The 25,753-nt window shown below is 40.3% G+C and overlaps 1 protein-coding gene across 3 annotated transcripts in view; it reads left to right on the plus strand.

Annotated features, from left to right (window-relative positions):
• The window catches only part of neurl1b (neuralized E3 ubiquitin protein ligase 1B), a 384,643-nt gene extending 359,480 nt beyond the window's left edge, over nucleotides 1-25,163 (plus strand). For all 3 annotated transcript variants that reach the window (XM_067996410.1, XM_067996408.1, XM_067996409.1), the window contains exons 4-5: nucleotides 5,344-5,469; nucleotides 19,505-25,163. In XM_067996410.1, the coding sequence (XP_067852511.1) occupies nucleotides 5,344-5,469; nucleotides 19,505-19,749 (371 nt within the window). In that variant the 3' untranslated portion in view covers nucleotides 19,750-25,163. The remainder of the gene's footprint in view (nucleotides 1-5,343; nucleotides 5,470-19,504) is intronic.
• Nucleotides 25,164-25,753: the final 590 nt, after the last annotated feature.

Raw genomic sequence — 25,753 nt, forward strand, 5'->3', positions numbered from 1 at the left:
AACAGTCCATTGGATTAGTTAGTGCTGGAGAGGGAGGTTGGCAGCTGATACTGGCGCTTGGAGGGGAAGGCAAGGCAGGGGCTCGGGAGGACCAAGAGCTCCTTGCATGGCTCAGGGGAGCACCTCTGCTCCTCCTGGCCCACAAGGATATATAGAAACGTTACATTTTTAAACATACCTTGGCCTCTCCTCACACTTTGTGATTCCCACCACAGTTCAGCTGTCAGGGTGGGCGGGAATGCTGCGCGTCCTCCCCTACCATCTTAACACCCCCCCACCCCCCCGCAACACCTTTGCCAGGTGGGGAAGTCAAAATCCACCACTATTTCTCAAGAAGTCCAACTACTCAAGTCTTTCCATTACTGAAATCCATTATCCTGGTGAATCTATGCTGCATTTTTTCCATTATTTTTATTCCTTTCTATAATGGATTGCCAAACTTGCCAAACTTGGGGTCTTGTAAAAGTTCAATATTATCTAAAAATTAGAGCCAGACCTTTCAGGAGCGAGATTAGAAAATATTTCTACACACAAAGGGTGGTAGACGTTTGGAACTCTCTTCCGCAAACAGAAATTGATACTAGCTCAATTGCTAAATTTAAATCTGAGATAGATAGCTTTTTGGCAACCAAAGGTATTAAGGGATATGGGCCAAAGGCAGGTATATGGAGTTAGATCACAGATCAGCCACGATCTTATCAAATGGCGGAGAAGGCACGAGGGGCTGAATGGCCTACTCCTGTTCCTATGTTCCTATCTCTTTACTTTTTGTATTCGAAGACCCAGATGCAAAACCTTGAGTTCTGTTTGCCTTTATCACTTTATCTACTTGCAGTGCCACCTTTAATGACCAGTGTGTCTGCTCACTGGGGTCCCTCTGCTCTTCTACTCCATTTAAATCTTACCATTTATGATGTATTTCTTTCCCTATATTTACTTCCAAAATCTATTACTTCAGATTTTGCACAGTATCTACCACCTATCCTGCTAGCCTATCTATGTCCCCCTACAGTCTTTTGCAAACCTCGTCACAATTTATCATGCATCCCAATTTTGATATTGTTCCTTCAATTATATGTCCAAATCTGCAAATATATAATAAATAAAAACAGTCCCAAGACAGACCCCTGTGAAACAATGCTCACCACATCTTTCCAGTCTGAAAATCTTTGCTTGCTTTCTTCCCCTCAACCATCTCTCTATCTATTTGGCCACATTCTTCTTAATTTCATGTGCCATTACTTTTCTATAAATTTCTTGTATGGTACCTAATCAAATTTTTTTCTCAATCCCTATAGACCACATCCATTTCTTTTATGTGTCCTCTGTTATTTCTTCCAAGAATTCCAAAAGGTTGATCTAGCATGACTTAATTTTCGGAAATCCCTGTTTAGTAACTTAATTGTGTGACAGACTTGAGCAGTATACCAACAACTGAAGTAAGACTAACCGGCTTGGTTTATGTCAGTTCCCTGTTTCTGAACAGCAATATCTCTTTTTCCACCTTTTAATCCTCTGCCACAATTTACTTTTCAAAGAATTTTGGAAAATTATAGTCAAATCCTTCTCTATTTCTTCCCTAGTTTCCCTCAGAATCATTGGATTTATACCATCAGGCCCTGGTAATTTATCTACTATAAGCTTTAGTAACTTCTTTAGTACCATCTTTCTTCAAATAATAACTTTCACTGAAGCAGAGTACTTATTCAGTATCTCTGCCATTCCTTCACTCTCCATTACAAGCTTACTTTTTAAAAATTCATTCATGGGATGTGGGCGTCGCTGGCGAGGCCGGCATTTATTGCCCATTCCTAATTGCCCTTGAGAAGATGGTGGTGAGCCGCCTTCTTGAAGCGCTGCAGTCTGTGTGGTGAAGATTCTCCCACAGTGCTGTTAGGTAGGGAGTTCCAGGATTTTGACCCAGCGACGATGAAGGAACGGCGATATATTTCCAAGTCGGGATGGTGTGTGACTTGGAGGGGAACGTGCAGGTGGTGTTGTTCCCATGTGCCTGCTGCCCTTGTCCTTCTAGGTGGCAGAGGTCGCGGGTTTGGGAGGTGCTGTCGAAGAAGTCTTGGCGAGTTGCTGCAGTGCATCCTGTAGATGGTACACACTGCAGCCACGGTGCGTGGGTGGTGAAGGGAGTGAATGATTAGGGTGGTGGATGGGGTGCCAATCAAGCGGGCTGCTTTATCCTGGATGGTGTCAAGCTTCTTGAGAGTTGTTGGAGCTGCACTCAACCAGGCAAGTGGAGAGTATTCCATCACACTCCTGACTTGTGCCATGTAGATGGTGGAAAGGCTTTGGGGAGTCAGGAGGTGAGTCACTCACCGCAGAGCATCCAGCTTGACTATCCTCTTACTATTAATATTCCTATAGAGAGCCTTTTTATTGACCTTTCCGTTCTTTGCAAATTTTCTCTCACATTCCCATTTAACATTTCTGTTCTCCCTTTTGAAAATTACCCCTGGAATTTCTTAGAACAGGAAAATGCCATCAAGTCCAAAAAGTCCATGATTGAGCTCAATTCAACTGAATTCCTCCAATAACATCAGTTAGGTCACGTTGAAGTCTTCCCTTTATCAAAGAGCTTAAGCCCAATTTTCTTAACTTTCCTTCATTACTTGTGAATCTTGATACCCAAGAATAGACCACCCCCATAGAAGGTTGATTATCCCAGTCCAAATGAATATAACACTTCACCTGCATTGTTTTGCAGCTCCCTGTTCGGTTGTGCATGGACTGTTTTATTTACCTGCCTGCTCTTCCAGCCAGAGGAGGATGCTTGGAAACAAGTGGTCAGGATTGTGAACAATATCAGGGAAAAAATTAACATTTTTTATATATATGGAAGTTATGGTAAACCTTTATAAATCACTGGTTAGGCCTCAGCTTGTGTCCATTGTGCCCAATTCTGGCCACCACACTTCAGGAAGGATGTCAAACCCTTGGAGAGGATACAGAGGAGATTTACCAGAATGGTATCAGGGATGAGGACTTCAGTTATGTGGAGAGACTAGAGAAGCTGGGATTGTTCTCTTTAGAGCAGAGACGCTTAAGGGGAGATTTGATAGAGGTGTTCAAAATTATGAGGGGTTTTAATAGAGTAGATGGGGAAAAGCTGTTTCCACTGGCAGGAGGGTTGGTAACCAGAGGACACAGATTTAAGATAATCGGCAAAAAATCCAGGGGGGAAATGAGGAGAATTATTTTACGCAGTGAGTTGTTATGATCTGGAATGCACTACATGAAAAGGTGGTGGAAGCAGATTCAATAGTAACTTTCAAAAGGGAATTAAGATATATACTTGAAAAGGAGAAATTTGCAGGGCTGTAGGCAAAGAGCAGGCGAGTGAGACTAATTGGATAGCTCTTTCAAAGAGCCGGCACAGGCACAATGGGTTGAACAGCCTCCATTTGTGCTGTACTATTCTATGATTCATCAGGCATTAGATAGCATGAGACTGATCCTTTGAACTTAACAACTTGTACTCTAAGTTATATTTATTAAAGAGCCAACACCCGTTTTGTTTTTATTATTGTAATGTACATTGATTCTGAAGAAATTAGATCTCCTCAGCAGCCAGTGCAAATCACTGAAGATATTCTGGTGGTGAATGCTCAATTAGTTATCAGATTTATACACAAGAGCACACACAGCACTTTTAGTAATGATCAGTGTCATTTAAAACATGAGTCTCATCTGTACATGAAATACAAAATTAGTGCTCGAAATATAAACTTCATGACTTTAGAATGCAACTATTTAGCATTTAACAATTTTATTTTAAAGTCAGTTCAAGATCTAAGTCTTTATGCATGTCAGTGTGAGATTTTTAAATAACCTACGAAACAATGGAGTAGAGCTTTTTCTTTGCCGCCTGGGCATTAAGCATCACCTGGGTAGAGCGCAGAAAGGAAAATCTGGTAGAAGGATCGTATGCCTGTTAAAGAATCAGCCAGATTTTCCTTCCATTCATTTCAATGGAAGGAAAGTCAAATGGGTTCTGTTACTGGTGTGTGATTCTCCCCCCAGATTTTCTGTTCTGTGCTCCACTCAGGCAATGCTGGTGATGAAAATACAACTGTCCATAATAAAATGCTGTACACTAAAATCCTCAAGCATTCTTTGCCCCTGAGAAGATTAAGTAGAGATAAAGCTATGCACAAGCTTACACGTTGTAGACTGTTCAGAGCAAGAATCTAATCATAGGGATTTAACTATTATAGACCATATTTTATATATCAGACTGTGAAGAATAAAGACTATCCATATTGTATATTTAACTTTAAGACTGTTCAGAGTAAAGATTACCCTTATGCTCCCCTGATGGCTTAGCAAGTTTATCCAATGAATCACTGCCAGAGATCAGGTAGATCCTAAGTTTGGTCCCCAATCTGTGCTGAGCTAATTACTGCAGCAGAGCGGTGGTACAGGCACTGTGCTGGACCATGAGTGTTTGGGGCAAATAATCTTTATAATTAGGCTGTTTATCCTCCCATGAGGAAACAAAGAGACCGTACCTCTGTTTGAATCTAAACTTAATGATGATACCTCCAATATTGCCGGACATTGTGGTGCTGTTGCTGAAAAATAGTTTCATTGAAAATAAATGTAAATCAGTCTGTATAATTGAAGTCCCTAAAATTGTTGATAAAGCCAACTAAATGCACCACACTGGATGCCAATACATTTGGTACAAACAAGATGAATAAAACAAGATATACTTTTCTTTTTGGTGCTGTCATAAACCTCAATTTTGTTTAATGACAAGTACAAAATATGAATACTGGTCTACAGTAGATGGTAACTGATGCATTTGGGCTACTGGCCTGAGGTTAATGTCAAGGCACATTGTTAGGACAGAGTAGAGAGAGCTTTAGTCTCCATCTGGCCATTCTGCACCTGGCCTTGGATTGATGCCAAAGTGGGCCTGATTATCCAAAGCGTAAATGTATTCCATTTCCTAGCACTGAACTCCATCACCTTGATGTACTAACAAAACAAAAGTGGTATTTAATGACACTTAATTGCCAACACAGCCAGTTTAAACAGGATAAGTAAAACTATACATATGTTTTTTTTTGTGCTGTCACAAACCTCAGCATATGTTAGTAATGAGCACTAAATATAGTTGGAACTGGTATGGGTTCACTATGGATTTCTAATTCTGTTATCCAAAATTATGCCACAACATAAAATGATAAACACTTCACTATGTGCATTTGCACTGGAATTTATATCATACCAAAGATTCTGTGCTTGTTCAGTTCTGCAACAAAAATGTGTACTGAATGGAGCTGTACTCACTGGAGTTAATGTGCTTCAATATCCCCTCTACAGGTACTTCCCAGTCCAGCCCTGTAGATGTGTCTCCTTCAGGTTCTCCAGGTGGTTCCCACTATGACAGTGACTCTGACATGGCGTTCAGCGTTAATAGGTCCTCATCTGCATCTGAATCATCACTGGGTAAGGAAATATCTCCAAGTGTTTGCATTAAAATAATAACTAATGTTTTCTGTGTGATTGAAAACTCATGTTTCTCAATGTCACTGTCTGAATTCATTTTGTAATATTGGGAACTGAGTGAGCATGTGTGTCATTTCACCCTTGAACTGGTTTCAACTCCAGCCTCGACAGATGGGATAAAACTCTTCTCGCTCTGGTTGTAAGGGTCCTATGAGAAATTATTTTGGACAGTCTCAACTCAGTTCCTAGCGAGCACAGATCCACAGCACCAAATGTCATTCTGTACATTTGTGCTGAAACACTCAAAGGCCACAAGGATGGTTGGTGTAGGAAGTGGTAAAATTCACACAGATGAATTAGAAGGAGCTCCTTTGAGGTGAATGTCGAGGCGCATTGTTGGGACTGAGTGGAGGGAGTTTTAGATTGGGAGGTAGATTGCTTTAGATTGCTGACCATCCAGCTTCCCTTCCTGTCCCCCATGCTGGCTGATAGTGTTAACGGTTCCCTCCCCTCAGGTACTGTACCCCTCCCCTTCAAATCTTCCGTCATCACACCCCTCCTCAAAAAACCTACCCTAGACCCCTCTGTCCTTGCAAACTACCACTCCATTTCCAACCTCCCTTTCCTCTCCAAAGTCCTTGAACGTGTTGTCGTCTCCCAAATCCGTGCCCATCTTTCCCGCAACTCCATGTTTCAATCCCACCAATCAGGTTTCTGCCCCTGCCACAGCACTGAAACGGCCCTTATGAAAGTCACAAAAGGCATCCTATGTGACTGTGACCATGGTAAACTATCCTTCCTCATCCTTCTTGAACTGTCTAAAGCCTTTGGCACAGTTGACCACACCATCCTCCTCCAACGCCTCTCCTCTGTCATCCAGCTGGGTGGGACTGCGCTCACCTGATTCCATTGTTATCTATCCAGTCGTAGCCAGAGAATCACCTGCAATGGCTCTTCCCGCTCCCGCACTCTTACCTCTGGAGTCCCCCAAGGATCTATCCTTGGCCCCCTCCTATTTCTCATCTACATGCCACCCCTCGGCGATATCATCCAAAAACATGTCAGATTCCACGTGTATGCTGAAGACACCCAGCTCTACCTCACAACCACCTCCCTCGACCCCTCCACTGTCCCTCATCTGTCACTTTGCTTGTCCGATGAGCAAAAATTTCCTCCAACTAAATATTGGGAAGACCGAAGCCATTATCTTCGGTCCCCGCTGCAAACTCCGTTCCCTAGCCACCGACTCCATCCCTCACTCTGGCCACTGTCTGAGGCTGAACAGACCGTTCGCAACATTGATGTCCTATTTAACCCTGAGATGAGCTTCCGACCACATATCCACTCCATCACCAAGACTGCCTACTTCCACCTCCGTAACGTAGCCCGTCTCCGCCCCTGCCTTAGCTCATCTGCTGCTGAAACCCTCATCCATGCCTTTGTTACCTCCAGACCAGACTATTCCAATGCTCTCCTGGCTGACCTCCCATCTTCCACCCTCCATAAACTTGAGCTCATCCAAAACTCTGCTGCTCGTATCCTAACTCGCACCAAGTCCCGTTCTCCCATCACTCCTGTGCTCGCTGACCTACATTGGCTCCCGGTCTGGGAACGCCTCGATTTTAAAATTCCCTTCCTTGTTTTCAAATCCCTCCATGGCCTCGCCCTTCCCTATCTCTGTAACCTCCTCCAGCCCTACAACCTTCTGAGATCTCTGCGCGCATCCAATTCGTGCCTCTTGTGCATCCCCAATTTTAATTGCTCTGCCATTGGCGGCCGTGCCTTCAGCTGCCTAGGCCCTAAGCTCTGGAATTCCCTCCCTAAACCTTTCCGCCTCTCTACCTCTCTGTCCTCCTTTAAGATGCTCCTTAAAACCTACCTCTTTGACCAACCTTTTGGACACCTGTCCTAATATCTCCTTAGGTGGCTCGGTGTCAAATTTTGTTTGATAACGCTCCTGTGAAGCGCCTTGGGACGTTGGCTATGTTAAAGGCGCTATATAAATGCAAGTTGTTGTTGTTGGTAGTTGATGACAAAGCGCACCCTGGATGTCAAAGTGGAAATGTGCTCCATGCCCCAGCACTGAGATCCATCATCTTAATGAATGTACCAATTAATTAGTGGCATGGTGAAGTTTTAAACCACTGTGCTGTAGAGCTTGCAATTGCTTACCTACAATTTCAAGCAACCCTCTAATCTTAGCCATACCATCAGCAGCTAGTGCCAGCAAAAGCCAATGGCTTCCCCACAGAGAGGGAGAAAAGGTAGAGGACATATGACCTTTGGCTAATTGCACTTGCAGTGACTGGTAGCATAATGAATGGTCAGGAGCAGGGGAATGTAAATCTTTAGCTATACAAAACCCTGGTTAGACCGCACCTGGAGTACTGTGAGCAGTTCTGGGCACCGCACCTTCGAAAGGACATATTGGCCTTGGAGGGAGTGCAGCATAGGTTTACTAGAATGATACCCGGACTTCAAGGGTTAAGTTACGAGGAGAGATTACACAAATTAGGGTTGTATTCTCTAGAGTTTAGAAGGTTAAGGGGTGATCTGATTGAAATTTATAAGATATTAAGGGGAACGGATAGGGTGGATAGAGAGAAACTATTTCCGCTGGTTGGGGATTTTAGGAATAGGGGGCACAGTCTAAAAATTAGAGCCAGACCCTTCAGGAGCAAGATCAGAAAACATTTCTACACACAAAGGGTTGTAGAAGTTTGGAACTCTCTTCCGCAAACGGCAATTGATACTAGCTCAATTGCTAAATTTAAATCTGAGATAGATAGCTTTTTGGCAACCAAAGGTATTAAGGGATATGGGCCAAAGGCAGGTATATGGAGCTAGATCACAGATCAGCCAGAATCTTATCAAATGGTGGAGCAGGCACGAGGGGCTGAATGGCCTACTCCTGTTCCTATGTTCCTATGTTTTAAAAATTACATTGAGAATTTCGAGCTTGCTTCATTAGACCCATTAGAGAATGATACGGGATGACCTCATAGAGGGCTTCAGGATTATAAGATAAATAATGCTAGGTTGTTTTCACTGGCTGGTGAGGCAGTAGTGAGAGGGCACAAAAGTTAGGGGAAAATGTCTTTATGTGGAGGGTGGTGGAATCTCCTGCCCTGTTTTCCAGAGGTACAAGATCCACCTGAGATATACAGATTAGCATAACTCTCATTGCTAGCAGCAAGAAATTGCTTCCATCCACAATGGCAAATCCTTACTCCTCCCACAACAAACACGTGGATGAGGCACTATGGACATATGCTGTAAGGCCTCCATCTGGTTCTGGGCAAATATCAAGCATTATGGACTCCCTCCCTGGAGACTTATATAACAGGTCCCTTCTAACAAGCCCCACAACATACCCCTACCGAAGAAGGGATGGGTCAATGCCAATAGGAACACAATAGCGTTGATCCCCAGGGGTACAAAAAAAGTGACCGAACCCAAGACACCCCTAGAAAAGATGGGATAGCACCTCTGCATCCTATCCAGCTGAGCTGCCCCCACTCCATCTATGTCCTGGATCTGAAGCATGTTATGTTACCAAACAAATATACACAACTAGGCTGTCACTCTGCCTTCCCATGAATGGCCTGTTGAGAATGTACAGGATAGTAGTGCTATTTCAGCATGAAAACCAGCGTCTGATTTTAAAATTTTCAAAATTTTAAATTTTCAATATGTTTATACCAGGACCGTTAATTGGTAAATGTTTGCTAATGCTTCTGTTCATAATATCTTGTCTGCTTTGTTGAAATACAATGAAACAAAATAGAATGTGGAATTCTCTTTGGTAGAGAAGCAGAATCTATAAAATTCTTTAAGAAGTGAATTAGATAGTTGATTGAAAAAGAATATCAAAGAGTATGGGAGCCAGCAAGGATGGGATTGGAGTAGGTGGTTCATAGAGAAAAAACACCTTGACAAAATTGATGGGCTGAATGACCAATGATCTACATATTTTAACTCTCCCATTCAAAAATCCTTCAAAGTAAATAAAACCAATTTTGTATAATCGTATAGCTCCTATTTCTAGTATTTGTAAAGTACAGTTTTACTACTGGTTATTAATATTTAATGTTCTGAGGCATTTGCTTTTTTGGAATTTTGGATGTGATATGGGGCTATGCTGAACTCCTTGGGTGCTAAATTAGGCCGTGTAGCGCCCGTTGTTACGGTGCTGCGCGGCCTCGCGAACATCCAAGATGGCGTCTTGGCTGCGCACATACGTTTCTAGCTGGACGACATCTTGGTATAGGAGTTAGCCCACGCGCTATTACTGAACGCCAGAAGAATGTAAAGAGAAAATGGATACAATCAGAGTGCAACGCTGATTTAAAATGATAGACACCATTTTGGCACTTAACGCTCAACTCAATGCACAGTCTTAACCACGACCATCTGAACGTGTCTTAGAGTGCCAAGAGGAACCCCACCAGCACTATTTAAAGGATTTACAGGTTAGTGGCTGGATTATTGCATCTGGCTGCCGATACATTTGTAACTGTTTTTGGAGGTCTCCTATACTTGAATACTAGGACACGGGGACATAGCCTAACATTTAAAGCCAGGACGTGCAGGAGTGAAGTTAGGAAGCGCTTCTACACGCAAAGGGTGGGAGAAGTTTGGAACGCTCTTCTGCAAACGGCAATTGATGCTAGCTCAATTGTGAATTCCAAATCTGAGATTGATAGATTTCTGTGAACCAAGGGTATTAAGGGATATGGGGCTAAGGCGGGTATATGGAGTTGGGTCACAGGCCCTCATGATCTCATTGAATGGCAGAACAGGCTCGAAGGGCTAAATGCCACTGTCACTTGCTGCCTCCTGTTATGCGCCACCTTCTTCTACAAGAAAGCGGGATGTGTGTCTGGATGATGTGCCTGTCATAGTTGAATAGCTGCCAGTGTGTGTGGCCTGTGAGTTGTGGGTGGGTGGCTTGCAACAGTGGTAATATGTAAGGGTGAGAGGAAGCATCTGATTGGAAGAATTGAGTACTGATGGAAAGAGTTTGTTGGTATGTGGGTGATGGGGGGTGTAGTGCATGGAGCAGTGGATGCGGCTAGTGGTGCAATTGGTAGGAGATGCCACTTGACAGTTGACCTCACTCACCTTGACCACTCGTGTCAAAGCATTGAACTTCTTCCTGCAGTGCCTCTATGTTCGTGGTTCTGTGCGCCTGGCATTGACTTCGTCCCCTGCTGCCTCCCACTGCCTTTTGGCCATATGTCTGGAGGGGTTCTTGCCCCCCACCTCCTGTGGGTGTAGGATGTCCCTCCTTCTGTCCACCTCTTGCACCAAGGTCTCTAGTGTATCAGCAGAGAACCTTGGTGCACACACACTCGCAGGCCTGGTACCAACTCAGATCGGCAGATTGGTGAGGTCTGGCATGAAGATTGGAGGCTATGGGATTTAGTAGTGCGCAACCTTTATTCAATGTTTTAGCATAACTCATCAGTTTGTAAACATACTGACGGGACCTGCTTTTTGGCAAATAACAGGTACCGGCTACCTTTAAGAGATTTTAAGCGACATCCTCCCTTTAAGAGATTGGGGCTCACCCTGCTGGTGGAAGGTGCGCATTTACTTGAATCGACGTGTAAGGCCTGGATTTCAACACTGCTTGAAGATGAGTACTGTGGCCGGACAAAGTTCTCATCCTGCCTGCGCAGGGACCATTGGGCGCGGGTTAATAGCGGATCGCGCTATCCATGCCCAATAATAGGTCTCATCCAATTTCGACCGCCCTCCACATTGTATTTTTACTGTACTTGGAACATAGAAACAGGAGTAGGCCATTCAGCCCCTCGAGCCTGTTCTGCCATTGAATGAGATCATGGCTGATCGGTATCCTAACTCCAACTTGGCTTTATATCTCTTAATTCCCTTGGCCAGCAAAAATCTATTAATCTCAGAATTAAAATTATTAATTGAACTAGCATCTACTGCTTTCTGTGGGAGAGAGTTCCACACTTCTATCACCCTTTGCATGAAGAAATATTTCCTAACTTCTCTCCTGAATGGTCTGGCTCTGATTTTAAGGTTATGCCCCCTTGTCCTAGACTTCCTCCACTAGTGAAAAAAGTTTCGCTCTATCTACTCCATCAATTCCTTTCAAAATCCTAAAAACCTCAATCAAATCACCATTTAATCTTCTATATTCCAAGGAATACAAACGTACTTTATGTAATCTATCCTCATAATCTAACCCTTGGAGCCCTGGTAACATTCTAGTGAATCTGCGTTGCACTGCTTCCAAGGCCAGTATATCCTTTCTAAGGTGCAATGCCCAGAATTGTACACAGTACTCCAGATGTGGTCTAACCAGGGCTTTGTATAGCTATAGCGCAACTTCCTCCCCTTTATATTCTAGCCCTCCACTTCCATTAGCCTTTTTGATTCATTTTTGTGCCTGACTACTGCATTTTAGTGATCTGTGTACATGGACCCCTAAATCTCTTTGGACCTCCACTGTTCCTAGCTTTTCACCATTTAAAAAAGTACTGGGGCCTATCCTTTTTTGGTCCAAAACAGATAACTTCACACTTACCTGCATTGAAATCCATCTGCCACAGTTTTGCCCACTCACTTAATCTATCAATGTCTCTTTATAATTTTATGCTCCCATCTACACTTCTTACTATGCCACCAATCTTTGTGTCATCGGCAAACTTAGATATATGGCTCTCTATTGTATTATCAAAGTCATTAATAAATATAGTGAATAGTTGAGGCCCCAGCATGGATCATTATGGGACACCACTGGTCACTTCCTTCCAATTCGTGTACATACCCATTATCCCTACTCTCTGTCTTCTACTGCCTAACCAATCTTCTAACCAGGTCAATAATTTGCCTTCAATTCCATAAGCTTTAATTTTAGCTAACAGACTCTTATGTGGAACCTTATCAAATGCCTTCTAGGAAGTCCATATAAACTACATCCATAGACATTCCCCTGTCTACTACTTTAGCAACTTCCTCAAAAAATCAATTAGGTTCGTTGGACATGACTTACCCTTTACAAATCCACGTTGGCGCTCTCCAATCAGCTCAAATTTCTCTAAGCGCTCAGTCACCCTGTCCTTAATTATAGATTCCAATAACTTCCCCACAACAGATGTTAGACTAATAGGTCTAAAATTTCCTGGTTTCTTTCTCTCACTTTCTTAAATAATGGAGTTACATATGGAAATCCATATTGAAAAATCACTAGGTAGATAGATACATTTTAAGGTGATGTGTTCTGGGAGATATTAATAAGATTTTTTGTTTTGACTGTTTTGTATCAGGGTGTATATATTAATAAGATGAAACTATTTCCAATTAGTGTAAAGTTTATATATGCTGCTGACAAAAGTAAAGCTGGCAGCAAATACCTCTTAAAGAGATGTTCCATCATTCACTGAAAACGGTGAGAGACTGAGCTAATAAACATCCTAAATAGCACTGGAGGAAAGGATAAAGTGGCAACCCAGTTCACTATTCACATTCCTCAGTGTTCTAAGAACCGAATATAATGGAGCCTGTGCATGTGTATGAAGTAGTACTGAATGTGAGTGGTTGAAGATCAGTCACATGTATTACTGTCGCGTACTTACATTGTGAGGGGTATCGGAAACATTAAAATTGGTGGATGGCCCCCTCTAAAATTTCACAGGTGACCCCAAATGTGCTGTAATGTCCTTAGCTTACTGTTAGAATCTTGATGGCAAACTCTTGTGCTGTTATTGTACTCCGAAACAACTCCAACACAGGGCATTTAAACAGCTGGCATTTCACTCACACTGAGCACATAACAGCATCCAAGACTCAGAATGCCATTGCACATGCTTAGACACCCATGATTGTGTATGTGCAGTGCCACTCTGAATCAGCACATGCATTTCAATTTCATCTCATTATTGGCTCCAGTCTCTCGGTCCCAGTGGAGGTGAAGTGGGATGTCAGACCCTCACTGGAGCTCAGTTGCTTTATATTGCCTGCAGCAATTGCATTTAGCCAAAGCAGTATAAAAGTGTCCTCGAGCCTTCTTTTTTTGGCAAAACTGGGAATTGATTCCACAGCAATCAGTACACCCTATTGTTGTATTACTGACTTAGTCCTGGATTTACACTGAAATTGGGATGAATTCAGTGACAAATTGGTAATATAAAACAGTATTAGTCACCTTCCATTGCATTTCTTTGTATTTTCAATAGGGAGACTTGCAAAATTCTTATGGACACCGAAAAACCTCCAGTCAGCAAAGTTTATGCGGAGAGAGAGAAAACAATACCAATTCATATCAGGCCAGAGCAGAAAAAATGGCCCGGAAATTGCGAACGAATGTCACCCACCGCTCATTAGTTATAAACTCACCCACAAACTCTTTATAGGCATTAGTGTGGGAACTTCCAGTAATGGTGAGCTGCAAAAAGTGCAGCAGTCTTCCCCGGGCTTCTTTGAGCTGTGAAAGCGGGGACAAGATCGCTCTCTACCCTCAACCAATCAGCTTGAAGCAGTCAGAACCAGGAAGTGAAAGCTACAACAGTAAATTCAATGTAAAATCAGTTAGAGAGAGCGAAATAAAGAGAGGGTAAAAATATTGAATTAAAAGACAGAGATAAATAGACAGACAGACAATTAATTTTAAACATTTTTTTATAAATGTCCAACAACAATTAAAATCGGAAGTAATGAGACTCCACATTTTTAAAAGTAAATTTTCAGTGCCAGAGAGGTTGTTTGGCAGTCATTAAGATTTACCATGCTGTTAAAAATTAGTTTCGACCTAAAAAACCCAGCATACCTCTTTTACAGAAAGATTAGCTCATTTCCAGCTGGGCTGGAGAGCAAGTTTGTGCTGATCCATTCTGATCCATTCGTTCAGCTGGCGAGCTGTCCTTCCCGCACAGTTTTCAAACGAGCAGAACAAATGTTAAAGCAATTTCCAAATTTCAGCATTTGACTGCGCATGTGAGCTCACCGGAACTTGCTCTTCTATTTGCCCTGAAATAACATGAGTCCTGTTAGCCTTACCGTTATTTTATAAGCAATTTCCGGGCCGTTATGTTCTAGTCTAAAGTTCTGTATGTTTAACCAGGTAAAATCACAGTATAAATCTTAAATGCATCTCACAAATGAATGTCTACAGTAAATGTGCTATAACAAAAGTAAGTAAAGTACAGGTTACCATTAAAAGTACCCCAAACTGCAGGAAATCTGTCATTTGTAACTAAAAGCACTTATGAAACAGCTGTTCGGTTTCACAATATTTATCATAGGCAATTGACATTGCTAACAAAAAATTAAAATTGTGTGGAAGCACGATTCTTCTGTAGACAAGTCTTGATTCCAGTCAGCAAAGAAACAAAACCTATATGGAGAGTCCTGTTGTATGTTACAGTGTCATGAATAAGGTTCATAGACTATTCTTTATTTAAACAGAAATAGTCAGAGGCCAAAGGACAAGCTAGATGTCATGGGAATTTTACAACAGATTATAATAATGCCAAAGTGAATTTCCTGAAGGATAGCAGGTTAAGAAAAGTTCACTGAATGATGGCGGAAAGAGGCATGAGCGCCATCTAAAGGATTGTCTGCAAAGCATTTTCTTTATTGTCATCTCAGCCTTTGCTCCCAGTTATTTTTAGAAGAATTCTCCATCTTATTGATTTAAGATCCATACAATTTATATAACCTTTATGATAAGGTAATCCCTACTATGGGTTGCAGTATTTTCTCTGATAGTGATGCCATCATATTGAACCTATTGCATAACAATATTTGGTGAAACAGAATTATTTTGTGGATTAAAAAAACAATAAAGTAGTAAGTCAGTGCACCTACAACACAAACTGCATAGTAGTCAGTTTCCACAGTTCTCAGCAGTGCCTGGAAAATATTTGAGCCTTATTTTTTAACTCATTTTTAAATTCAGATCGCAGATGAACTAGCTAAACTGCAACTCTGCTTTTTGTTCAGCTATGATGAAGTACTTAAGGAGCCCAAACTGACTCAAACCTCCATTCTTCCCAGTCCATCCCTCCTGAGTGTATGATGCTGCAGGTAGAACTTCCCAAAGAGTATAACCAGGGAAAGATTGCTGTTAAATGTAGAAAAATGATTTAACAGGAGTGAAATATCAGCACTTATGTGGGACATTACTGGCCTTGGATCAATATGTACGTGTGTAGCACATTATTTTGTATAACATGTACAAGTTCCTTTCTTTCTTCCTTTGTTCTGTCTAACTTTTTGCAGCAGACATAATTACATTGTCTAGGTGATAAGGCAGTGTGTAATCAAGCACAATTAGTGCATTCTATCCAAGGTGAAGCACCACAGTGGTCATCTGTGATTGCTGACTTTCAAATGTAGTCTGCCGTTCAGAAAATAGAGATATGCACACTGGTACTTTCCTCTACTCTTCTTGAGTTATTCTTGAGTAGTAGAACTATAAATTATTCACGAAATGTTTCAGTGTTTTGAGAGGGAATCTGACAATACATTTAAGTCTTGGCATCCACTAAAGTTGTAAACGTCTCTCAATCATAGTAAAAGATTGGACACTGCTGGCCTGGTTCATTAAGTAATTGATGGGATATCTTTTATTAGCCTGACATAAAAATCAAAGTACACAGATGTTCAGCATGTATGTTCATTTTAAACATTTGTTTTCTAAGTTACAAATGATTGCATCTTATCAATTATTTTTCAATCCTGCTAGTCCCTTCACCCCATAAAACATTCCAAGTGGATTCTATCAGAAGTTAGTTCCCAATAATTAGAGTTATAGGCAATTGAGAAGGTTACCTCACACTGGAAAATGTCGCTCTTAAACTTATTACCATAATGTCTCAAAATGTGTTTATGAACAGATATGAGGGGCAAGTTGGCTAAGGTAGATTGGGAAATTAGTTTAAAAAATATGACAGTAGAAAAGCAATGGCAAACATTTAAAGAAATAATTCATAATTCTCAACTAATATACATACCCTTGAGGAATAAAAACTCCATGGGAAAAATGATCCAACTGTGGCTAACTAGAGAAGTTAAGGATAGTATTAGATTAAAAGAAGAGGCTTAGAACGTTGCCAAAAAGAGTAGTATGCCTGAGGATTGGGACGGTTTTAGAAATCAGCAAAGGATGACCAAGAAATTGATAAAGAGCAAGAAAATAGAATATGAGAGTAAACTAGCAAGAAATATAAAAATAGATTGTAAGAGCTTCTACAAGTATGTAAAAAGAAAGAGATTGGCAAAAGTAAATGTGGATCCCTTAGAGGCAGAGACAGTAGAAATTATAATGGGGAATAAGGAAATGGCAGAGACATTAAACAAATATTTTGTATCTGTCTTTGCAGTAGAAGACACAAAAAACATACCGGAAATAGTGGGGAACCAAGAGTCTAATGAGTATGAGGAACTTAAAGTAATTAATATTAGTAAAGAAAAAGTATTGGAGAAATTAATGGGACCAAGAGCCGACAAATCCTCTGGACCTGATGGCCTACATCCTAGGGTTTTAAAAGAGGTGGCTGCAGAGATAGTGGATGCATTGGTTTTGATCTTCCAGAATTCCCTAGATTCTACAACGGTCCCCGTGGATTGGAAGGTAGCAAATGTAACCCCGCTATTCAAGAAAGGAGGGAGAGAGAAACCAGAGAACTATAGGCCAGTCAGCTTGACATCAGTAGTTGGGAAAATGCTGGAGTCTATTATTAAGGATGCAGTAAATTGTGTTTGACAAATCTATTAGAGTTTTTTAAGGGTGTAACTACAGGGTAGCTAAGGGGGAACCAATGGATTTAGTATATTTGGATTTTCAAAAGGTAATCAATAAGGTGCCACACAAGAGGTTGTTAAACAAGATTAGGGCTCATGGGATCGGGGGTAATATATTAGCGTGGATTGAGGATTGGTTAACAGACAGAAAACAGAGAGTAGGAATAAACGGGTCATTTTCAGTTTGGCAGGTTTTAACTGGTGGGGTGCCGCAAGGATCAGTGCTTGGGCCTCAGCTGTTTACAATTTATATCAATGACTTAGATGAAGGGACCAAGTGTTAAGTACCAAGTTTGCTGATGTTACAAAGCTCGGTGGGAAAGTAAGCAGTGAGGAGGACGCAAAGAGGCTGCAAAAGGATATAGACAGGTTAAGTGAGTGGGCGAGAAGGTGGCAGATGGAGTATAATGTGGGGAAATATGAAATTATCTACCTTAGTAGAAAAATAGAAAAGCAGAATATTTTTTAAAAGGTGAGAGACTATGAAATATTGGTATTCAAAGGTGTCTCTGTACATGAATCACAGGAAGTTAACGAGGTACAGCAAGCAATTAAAGAAAGAAAAGAAAGACTTGCATTTATATAGCAGCTTTCACGACCTCAGGACGTCCCAAAGCGCTTTACAATCAATTAAGTACTTTTGAAGTGTCGTCGCTATTGTAATGTAGGAAACGCGGCAGCCAGTTTGCGCACAGCAAACTCCCACAAACAGCAATGTGATAATGACCAGATAATTTTTTTTTAGTGTTGTTGGTTGAGGGATAAATGTTAGCCAGGACACCGGGGATAACTTCTCTGCTCTTCTTCAAAATAATACCATGGGATCTTTTACATCCACCTGAGAGGGCAGACAGGGCCTCGGTTTAACGTCTCATCCGAAAGATGAAAATCCGAAGGCAAATGGTTTGTTAGCCTTATTGCAAGGGGGTTGGAGTATAAGGAGGTCTTGCTGCAATTATATAGGGCTGTGGTGAGACCACACCTTGAGTAATGTGTACAGATTTGGTCTCCTTACCTAAAGAAGGATATACTTGTCTTAGAGGGGGTGCAACAAAGGTTCACTAGATTGATTCCTGGGATGAGAGAGTTGTCCAATGAGGAGAGATTGAGTAGAATGGGCCTATATTCTCTGGAGTTTAGAAGAATGAGAGATGATCCCATTGAAACATATAAAATTCTTAGAGGGCTTGACAGGGTAGATCCTGAGAGGCTGTTTTCCCTGACTGGAGAATCTAGAACTGGAGGTCATGGTCTCAAGATAAGGTGTTGGCCATTTGGGACCTGGATGAGGAAAAATTTCTTCACTCAGATGGTTGTGAATCTTTGGAATTCCCTACCCCAGAGGACTGTGGATGCTCAGTCATTGAGTATATTCAAGACCAAGATCAATGGACATTTGGTCACTAAGGGAATCAAGGGATATGGGGATAGGATGGGAAAGTGGAGTTGATGTAGAAGATCAGCCATGATCTTATTGAATGGTGGATCAGGCTCGAGGGGCTGAATGGCCTATTCCTGTTCCTATGTTCCTAGGTATTGTACATTGACCTAAACTTACAAGGCAAGTTCATGCACTAATTGGCTTTTTCTCAATTTTTCCTTATTGAAGTATTTGTTGACAACTGCCATAGTGTGTATTATCTTTCATAAATATTTGTGTAATTCCTGGACGAGGAATGATATTTGGCAGTGCAGTGCAATGTTGTCAAAGCAAAAAGGCATGAACACTCTCAAATTGGAACCATGCTCAGCACAAAAACAAAAGCAGAGCAGGAGCAATAACCAGGCAAATGCAGATATGGCGACAATCACTAGATATTTTAAGTCAATAACACGTATCAGAATTTTAAAACATTCGTTAGTCGGAGGAAGGCAACTTAACTAATTTAATTATCCTATATGATGGAATTTCTATGTTAACAAATTATTAAGGATTCAAACAACTTGAATGATCTCTAAAAACATGACAGCTTTTTGTAATTTTTGGAAGTGTAGTACCTCAACATTCTCCTGTTATAGAACTGTAAGACCATATGCTACAGTTGCGTAACATGGAAGACTTTCAAGATTAATCTTATTGCCTATTTCTAATGCCAGTGAGAACATAAGAAAGTCTTACTGTTGTCATAAACCTTTGTGAACTCTATTTTATTCTGCATCATACACTGCATTATTAGGATGCATGATTTTCAGTGCTGTTTTGTTATGTGGAGTTTTGAGTATCAATTGATGATGTTTTTCCTGTTTCCCACAGTGACTGCGCCCAGCTCTCCACTGAGCCCTCAGTTCTCCCCGTCTTTCTCTCCGCCTGAACCCCCGAATAGCAAAAATGGAGAGTGTACCGTCTGCTTCGACAGTGAGGTCGACACAGTTATTTACACCTGTGGACATATGTGTCTCTGTTACAGCTGTGGTCTTAAGCTGAAGAAACAGATCAATGCCTGCTGCCCCATCTGCAGGCGAGTTATAAAGGATGTCATTAAGATATACCGTCCATGAGATACTTGGCTCCTCTAAGGACTATTTCTCAATCCACACTATAGTTTTTAAAAAGTGTAGAATTTTTATAGATAAGAAAAGCTTCTATTGCTCACTCTGATTTCAGTTATACACATTCACAAGGTGTGGCTGTACTCTTATTCACTCAACTTATTTTCTGTATCCCTTATTCTCCTTCTCCCTTTCTGTCCCCATTCTTGTTGCCAGTCACCTGTGGACAGGAAATTGGCTGGCTGCACACTTCTCCATCTGTGGCAACAGTGCCACTCCATGATTGACCAACAAGTGGCATAACTCAAGTGGAGAAATTTGGACACCATCTAGCAGCCAGACTGAGCACGGCTTAAATTGACCTAGCTAAGATTCAGTGGTTCAAATGAAGAGCAACCTTCTTCTGATTTGCTTTTCATTACAAGAAAAAATATTAATCATCAACACAGACCAGTTAATTTGAGAAAGAAATGTAATTTGCCATAATTATCACCATGTCTCATGATCACATCTAACCCAATATCCCTAAAGACTAGTTGTAAGCAGGTTATTTTCCATGAGCAGTTACCCATTGGTCTAAAGAGATCAATGATGGATCTTGCCCTAGGTGTTCTCCACAATGTCTGATATTTATCGTGTCTGCTTCATGCACAACAGCCTGCAAATTTGTTTAGAGAGCTGAAATTGCCACATTCAATTTAAACATCTTCTATGCCTTCATATGCCTCTGAAGAGAACATACAGCTTAATTAATTTCTAATTGCCGTTCTGTTGTGGATGTTACATGCATGCCAAAATTGATAGCTCACCAATGGTGATGGGCCCCCAAATTGAAATTAATTTTGTTTAATTTTTTTAAAACATTAAGCATGACTTTTACTGAAGGAGTTGGGGAGTTTGATGGGTTCAGTGTAATGACTAAAGCTGCAGTATCCCTTTTTGGCAAAAAGTCAAGTTTAACAATTAAATCTAAACTATGTAATGATTATCATAACCAGTTCTTTTTTTTGTAAATCTTGTTTTATTGTATTTTATTATTTGTTCAGAAAATTGGCCTTTTTTTCTTGCACCTACTTATGAGGACACTTCATTAGCTTTGGTTAATTCTCAGCTGGTCCTATAGTTGTCGGTCCTTATAAGAAGGACTTGTGGTTCTCAATTTGCCTTACCTCTTGGAGGTCTGCCTCCCAGTGATCCATGGGTCAGGACATGAAAGAGTTTGTTCCATGGGGTTGGAAGAAAATGGAAGGGGGATGAAGGCATCCCAGGGAAGCCTGGCTCCATTAAGCAAAGTTTTAATTGATTTGTACTTTTCAGAGTCTTGGCTAACATGCCAGCAAAGAGATATTGCAACTTTAACATGGCTTTAACAGGTATGAAGTTTTATGCTGGATTTTTTCTGTGGTGATTCAAAGCTACAGGTGCCTTACATAGGAAGATGATGCACTTTTTTCTGATTCCCTGTGAACTTTGACTACCACTATAATAGATTCACTGATTAATGGCAAAGTAGTTTTATAGGACTCATGTGACAACCACTAAAATATTTTCCTTTTGATAATGGAATGAAAATGGTAGGTAACACAGATATATTTAATATCTTGCCTAATTTGCTGACTTTGTACAAAAAATAGTATCTAGTTCCGTTAGCTTATTGTTTCAATATTGAAGATGATGGCACATACCATAAACTTCAACAGACACTTTGTACAAATTTTGCCTGCAATATATAGTGTAAGCATTATAATTTCTGTTTTTTGCACTTAATTTAAATGTTTTTTGTTGTCCAAGGTTTGTGTTTCTGTGTGTGTGTGTCCGTGTGTGCCTGCACTGTGAATTGAAAGATTAATAGATCAGTTATAAAAGAAGGAATGAGACCTAAACATGACATTAAAGAGAAGCATCTCTTTTACTGAGACCTGACTGAACTGTCATTGTGAACTGGCAAAACTCTTCTCTAACTAGCTGATTACAACATTTGGTAACACGTTCTTTTAAGGAAATATGAACAAGTAGACCATAAATCTTTATTTGAATATTTTATCAAATTGAAATTAGAATTTAAATATGTAATTAAATTGACTTAATACTCACATCTAGTTGCATTTGGTTTTGCTATCTTCCCACTTTATAATTCCTTAATTCCATCCCAGCATCCTTTACCTATCCATTGTTACTTTCAATATTTCTGGGGTAACTGTCTTGGGGTTTACACCCTATCAAGAATATTTAACCAGGTTCAGTGCATCTTTCCATTATAGGCTCTGCTTATTTATGTGTGTGCAAAGACTATTCAGATTGTAAAGCTACTGATTCTGATTTTATGTACTCACCTGTTAAACTCTTCTTGTGTCACATAGTTTTGGCATGTCACTACTTGCCAATAAGTAAAGGAGCCTTGAACCCCATTCAGGTTATATTCATATGTCAATTATCTTACCCCAGTGCGTGAGGAAATCTGTATCCAGTACAAACAAAGCAACTGCCAGAGAAGTAGATAGTGAGACGCATCTCATTGAGGAGTTGGCATTCTTTGGGAAATGCAGTAAACTTTGCCCCAGGAATTTAGATTTAGTGTAAACAATGAACACTGATAGAAAGTCAAACAGTGAGAATATTACAATGACATCAGCACCATATAGAGCATGTGTGCATTATTTTTATATGCGTTATTTAAAGAAAGACAGAACTTGCATTTATATAGTGCCTATCATGGCCTGAGGACATCCCAAAGTGCTTCACAGCCAATGAAGTATTTTGAAGCATGGTCCCCATTGTAATGTAGGGAAATGTGTCAATTTGCAAAAAGTAAGGTCCCAGAAACAGCAGTAAGATAAATGACCCGATAATCTGTTTTTGGTGGTATTGGTTGTGGGATAAATGTTGGCCAGGACACCAGAAGAAATCCCCTGCTCTTCTTCAAATAGTATCATGGGATATCTTACTTTCACCTGAGAAGGAAGATTGGACCTTGGTTTAACATCTCATCTGAAAGATGACACCTCCAGTGGTACTGCATTGAAGCATCAGTATAGATTATGTGCTCAAGCCTCTGGAATTGAGCATCTGTTCTCCCGTTGATTTCACCTATATCTAAATATCTATAGCTACCCTTCTTACTTCACTTCAATTTTCTTCCCACAGCTCCTTAAGTCACTGACTCATGCTGGTTTACAGTTCCGTTAGTGACGCCATCCACCAGTACATCACTCAAATGACTGTTCTTCATACTGCATGGGCATAAGCAGCGAGTGTCGTCAGGCTATGTGATCAAAACATTACAGTTAAGACCAATCCTGCCTTCTCCTAAAATCATGCATTTTCCAAAAGGGCAATTAGGTGGGCTCAGTTTTCACCTCCCTCCCCTGGGGTACTGAGATTAATTTTAACACCATTATTGCTGCCCTGCAGAGATTAGTACAGATGTGATCAACCTGGGATCTTCCTTGTCTGTATAGCTCACTATCACACCAGGTGGTATTTTTTCCTGTAAGCCTTTGGGGGAGCTACACATTTAACTATTATTGCTTTTCTATAACCCTGGTTAAAATTGTACTAATGCAAACTGGTTTTGGAATTTTCTACTTGAAAGCCTTCCTAGGCATTGATAAACTTGATTTAATATATTCAGTGGTATGGACAGAAACCACCTCTTCATCTGTGACCAGCTAGCACCCTCTTTCTGGGGAGAGCTAGCAGGCCGCCCTTAATTTATCTATTGTTCTAAGTGTTAACTTCACTTTGTCACGTTGCTGTATCAACATGTTGCAAGCCTTTTAAGAAATGACCAAAGAGGAGCTAATCTTGTCATTTTAGGTGTGCTAACACTGTTGCGCAATAGTTACATTTTAGATAGTACTCGTTATATCATGTTAAGAATTACATGATTAGTTTTACTTCATAGTAACTGCGCTTTGAGGTCGTGCTTGTTCTTCTTTCCTCAGATTAATGTGTTACCACAAGAAAAGCCAATGTTTCATGTAAATTCTGTAAATCTGCTGCAGTGAAACTTTGTACAGGCCCACAAATAAAGATGACAATGATTGACTTTTGTAGTGCTGTTGTCATCTTTTGACAAGATGCACTTCACATAGCGTGAAACTTTATAAGCTCCAATAAAGTGTAAAGGAATTGGGTGTGGGTTGATTGGACTATTATTAGGCCTTTTTAAGCTATGTTTATGTTCTGAAGGTTTTAAACTGTTATACTGCATTTCCACTATCTGCATTGCTCTTTCTTGGGTTGTGTCTGTTTTTGGAAACCTTGTAACCTAGTAAAAGAAATCAGTCACTAGCATTAGTTTGATTTGTAAGCAGTTTTAACATCTATCTTATGTAGGCTCAAAAGATAATGGTCCCAATTTTAACCTCCTGCTGGTGCAATGAAGATTTTGTCTTGTGCAACAAAGTTTGGCATTATCACCTGTGGAAAAGTTCTATTTATTTCCTGATATGGGTTAGCATTAGTAAATACTCCCAGTGTAAGTACCAATTTGTTTTTATATATATATATTAAAAAAAGTGCTGACAAACATTAGATGGGTGTTGGATGAAAAAAAATTAGGTGAATGTTGGTATGGAGATGGTCCCTTATCCTGCCTGGCACTACCAGAGGCCAGTGTTTGTTCTCGTGCAATAGATTTGACCATGCAGAGCAGTAATTTACATGTAGCTTTTTAGCACCTTAAGATCTCAATTGATCACAAGTTGACTAGATTTACCCACATCTTGCACTGTCATTGCACCAAGTGAAGGTTAAAATGCTGCCCACTGTCTGAGCATATTGTTTATATCGGAACTGGGGGAGATACTTTGTTTCTGTTTACACATATAAGAACGTATTTGTTAACTACGGAAGAGCAAAATATATGGATATTCCCTTTAATAGGGGAGTAATGCGCCATTAATTCTAATTTTATTTGCCTAACTGAACCCGAAAAGCTATGATTCATGTTATTTTTATACAAAGAGGACTAATTAAAATTCAAGCAAAAGTCAACATAAAAATTGCTCAAATTATCTTGATTAATTGAAAATTGAGTTCCTTCTGGAATTTAAAAATGAAAACAAGTAAATGAGAATAAAAAGGCAATGTCTCTCAAAGGGGAGTATCAGATACAAGTTCTTACCCTCATCCATTTTTGTTATAGGTTAATTTTATGAAAACACTGCAAAAATGATGTTTCTGCTACTTTTTGTAAATTATTTGCCTCAAAACACTTTGTTGATTCTGGTTCTTAATAAATACATACCGTACAGTTTCACGTTAGACTGCTTCACTATGTATACTGGGGTTTTTAAGAAAAAAATGCGGTTTTGTTGCTGTTGTAAACAGTTGCATAATTGTAACATTCCTTTGTTCTGTGACCAAATGCCTCCCATGTTGCTCACATGATCAGACATATAAAGTCTTTTTGAGACCTATTCTGTGGCATTTAGTTTGTGTGTTATGTCATAACCAATTCATAATAAATTGCTGCTTTCTACCTATCTGAGGTTCTCTAAGTTTTACAATCCCTTTAAGGTAAGGACTAGTCTGCTTGAATTATTTTTAGAGACATCATAAAACAAATCCCTTTTGGTAAAAATTCAGTTTTCACCCGATTTGGATCTTCTGTGTTGTTACAGAGATATGTAACTGGCAAAGAATGTCTCCTAATTGAGCAGAATCAGCGTGTGAAAGGTGCTCTCTGCATCCAAACCCACCTGTTTTTAATGATTTTTAAAAAATAACAATTGATGTATTTTATTCTCACTACCATTGTATCCCTTGAACATCAGGCTATCTACATAATGTTCAGATAGCAGTGCTTGTTTCCTAAATGGGATTAGCTGTGAATTATGATCGAATTGGCATATACACACAAGTACAGGGTCTTGCTGAAAAAAAGCCTTACTGTACCAGCAGAGATTTAAAAAAAAGTGTATCTTGACATTGATAAGTGGCTCAATTTCACCCAATAATGATTTGCATGAGGGATTCATATTTCGTGCATATTAAGCTTTCAGTTACC

The sequence above is a fragment of the Heptranchias perlo genome, chromosome 14 (genome assembly GCF_035084215.1).
Source record: "Heptranchias perlo isolate sHepPer1 chromosome 14, sHepPer1.hap1, whole genome shotgun sequence".
Taxonomy (NCBI): Eukaryota; Metazoa; Chordata; class Chondrichthyes; order Hexanchiformes; family Hexanchidae; genus Heptranchias; species Heptranchias perlo.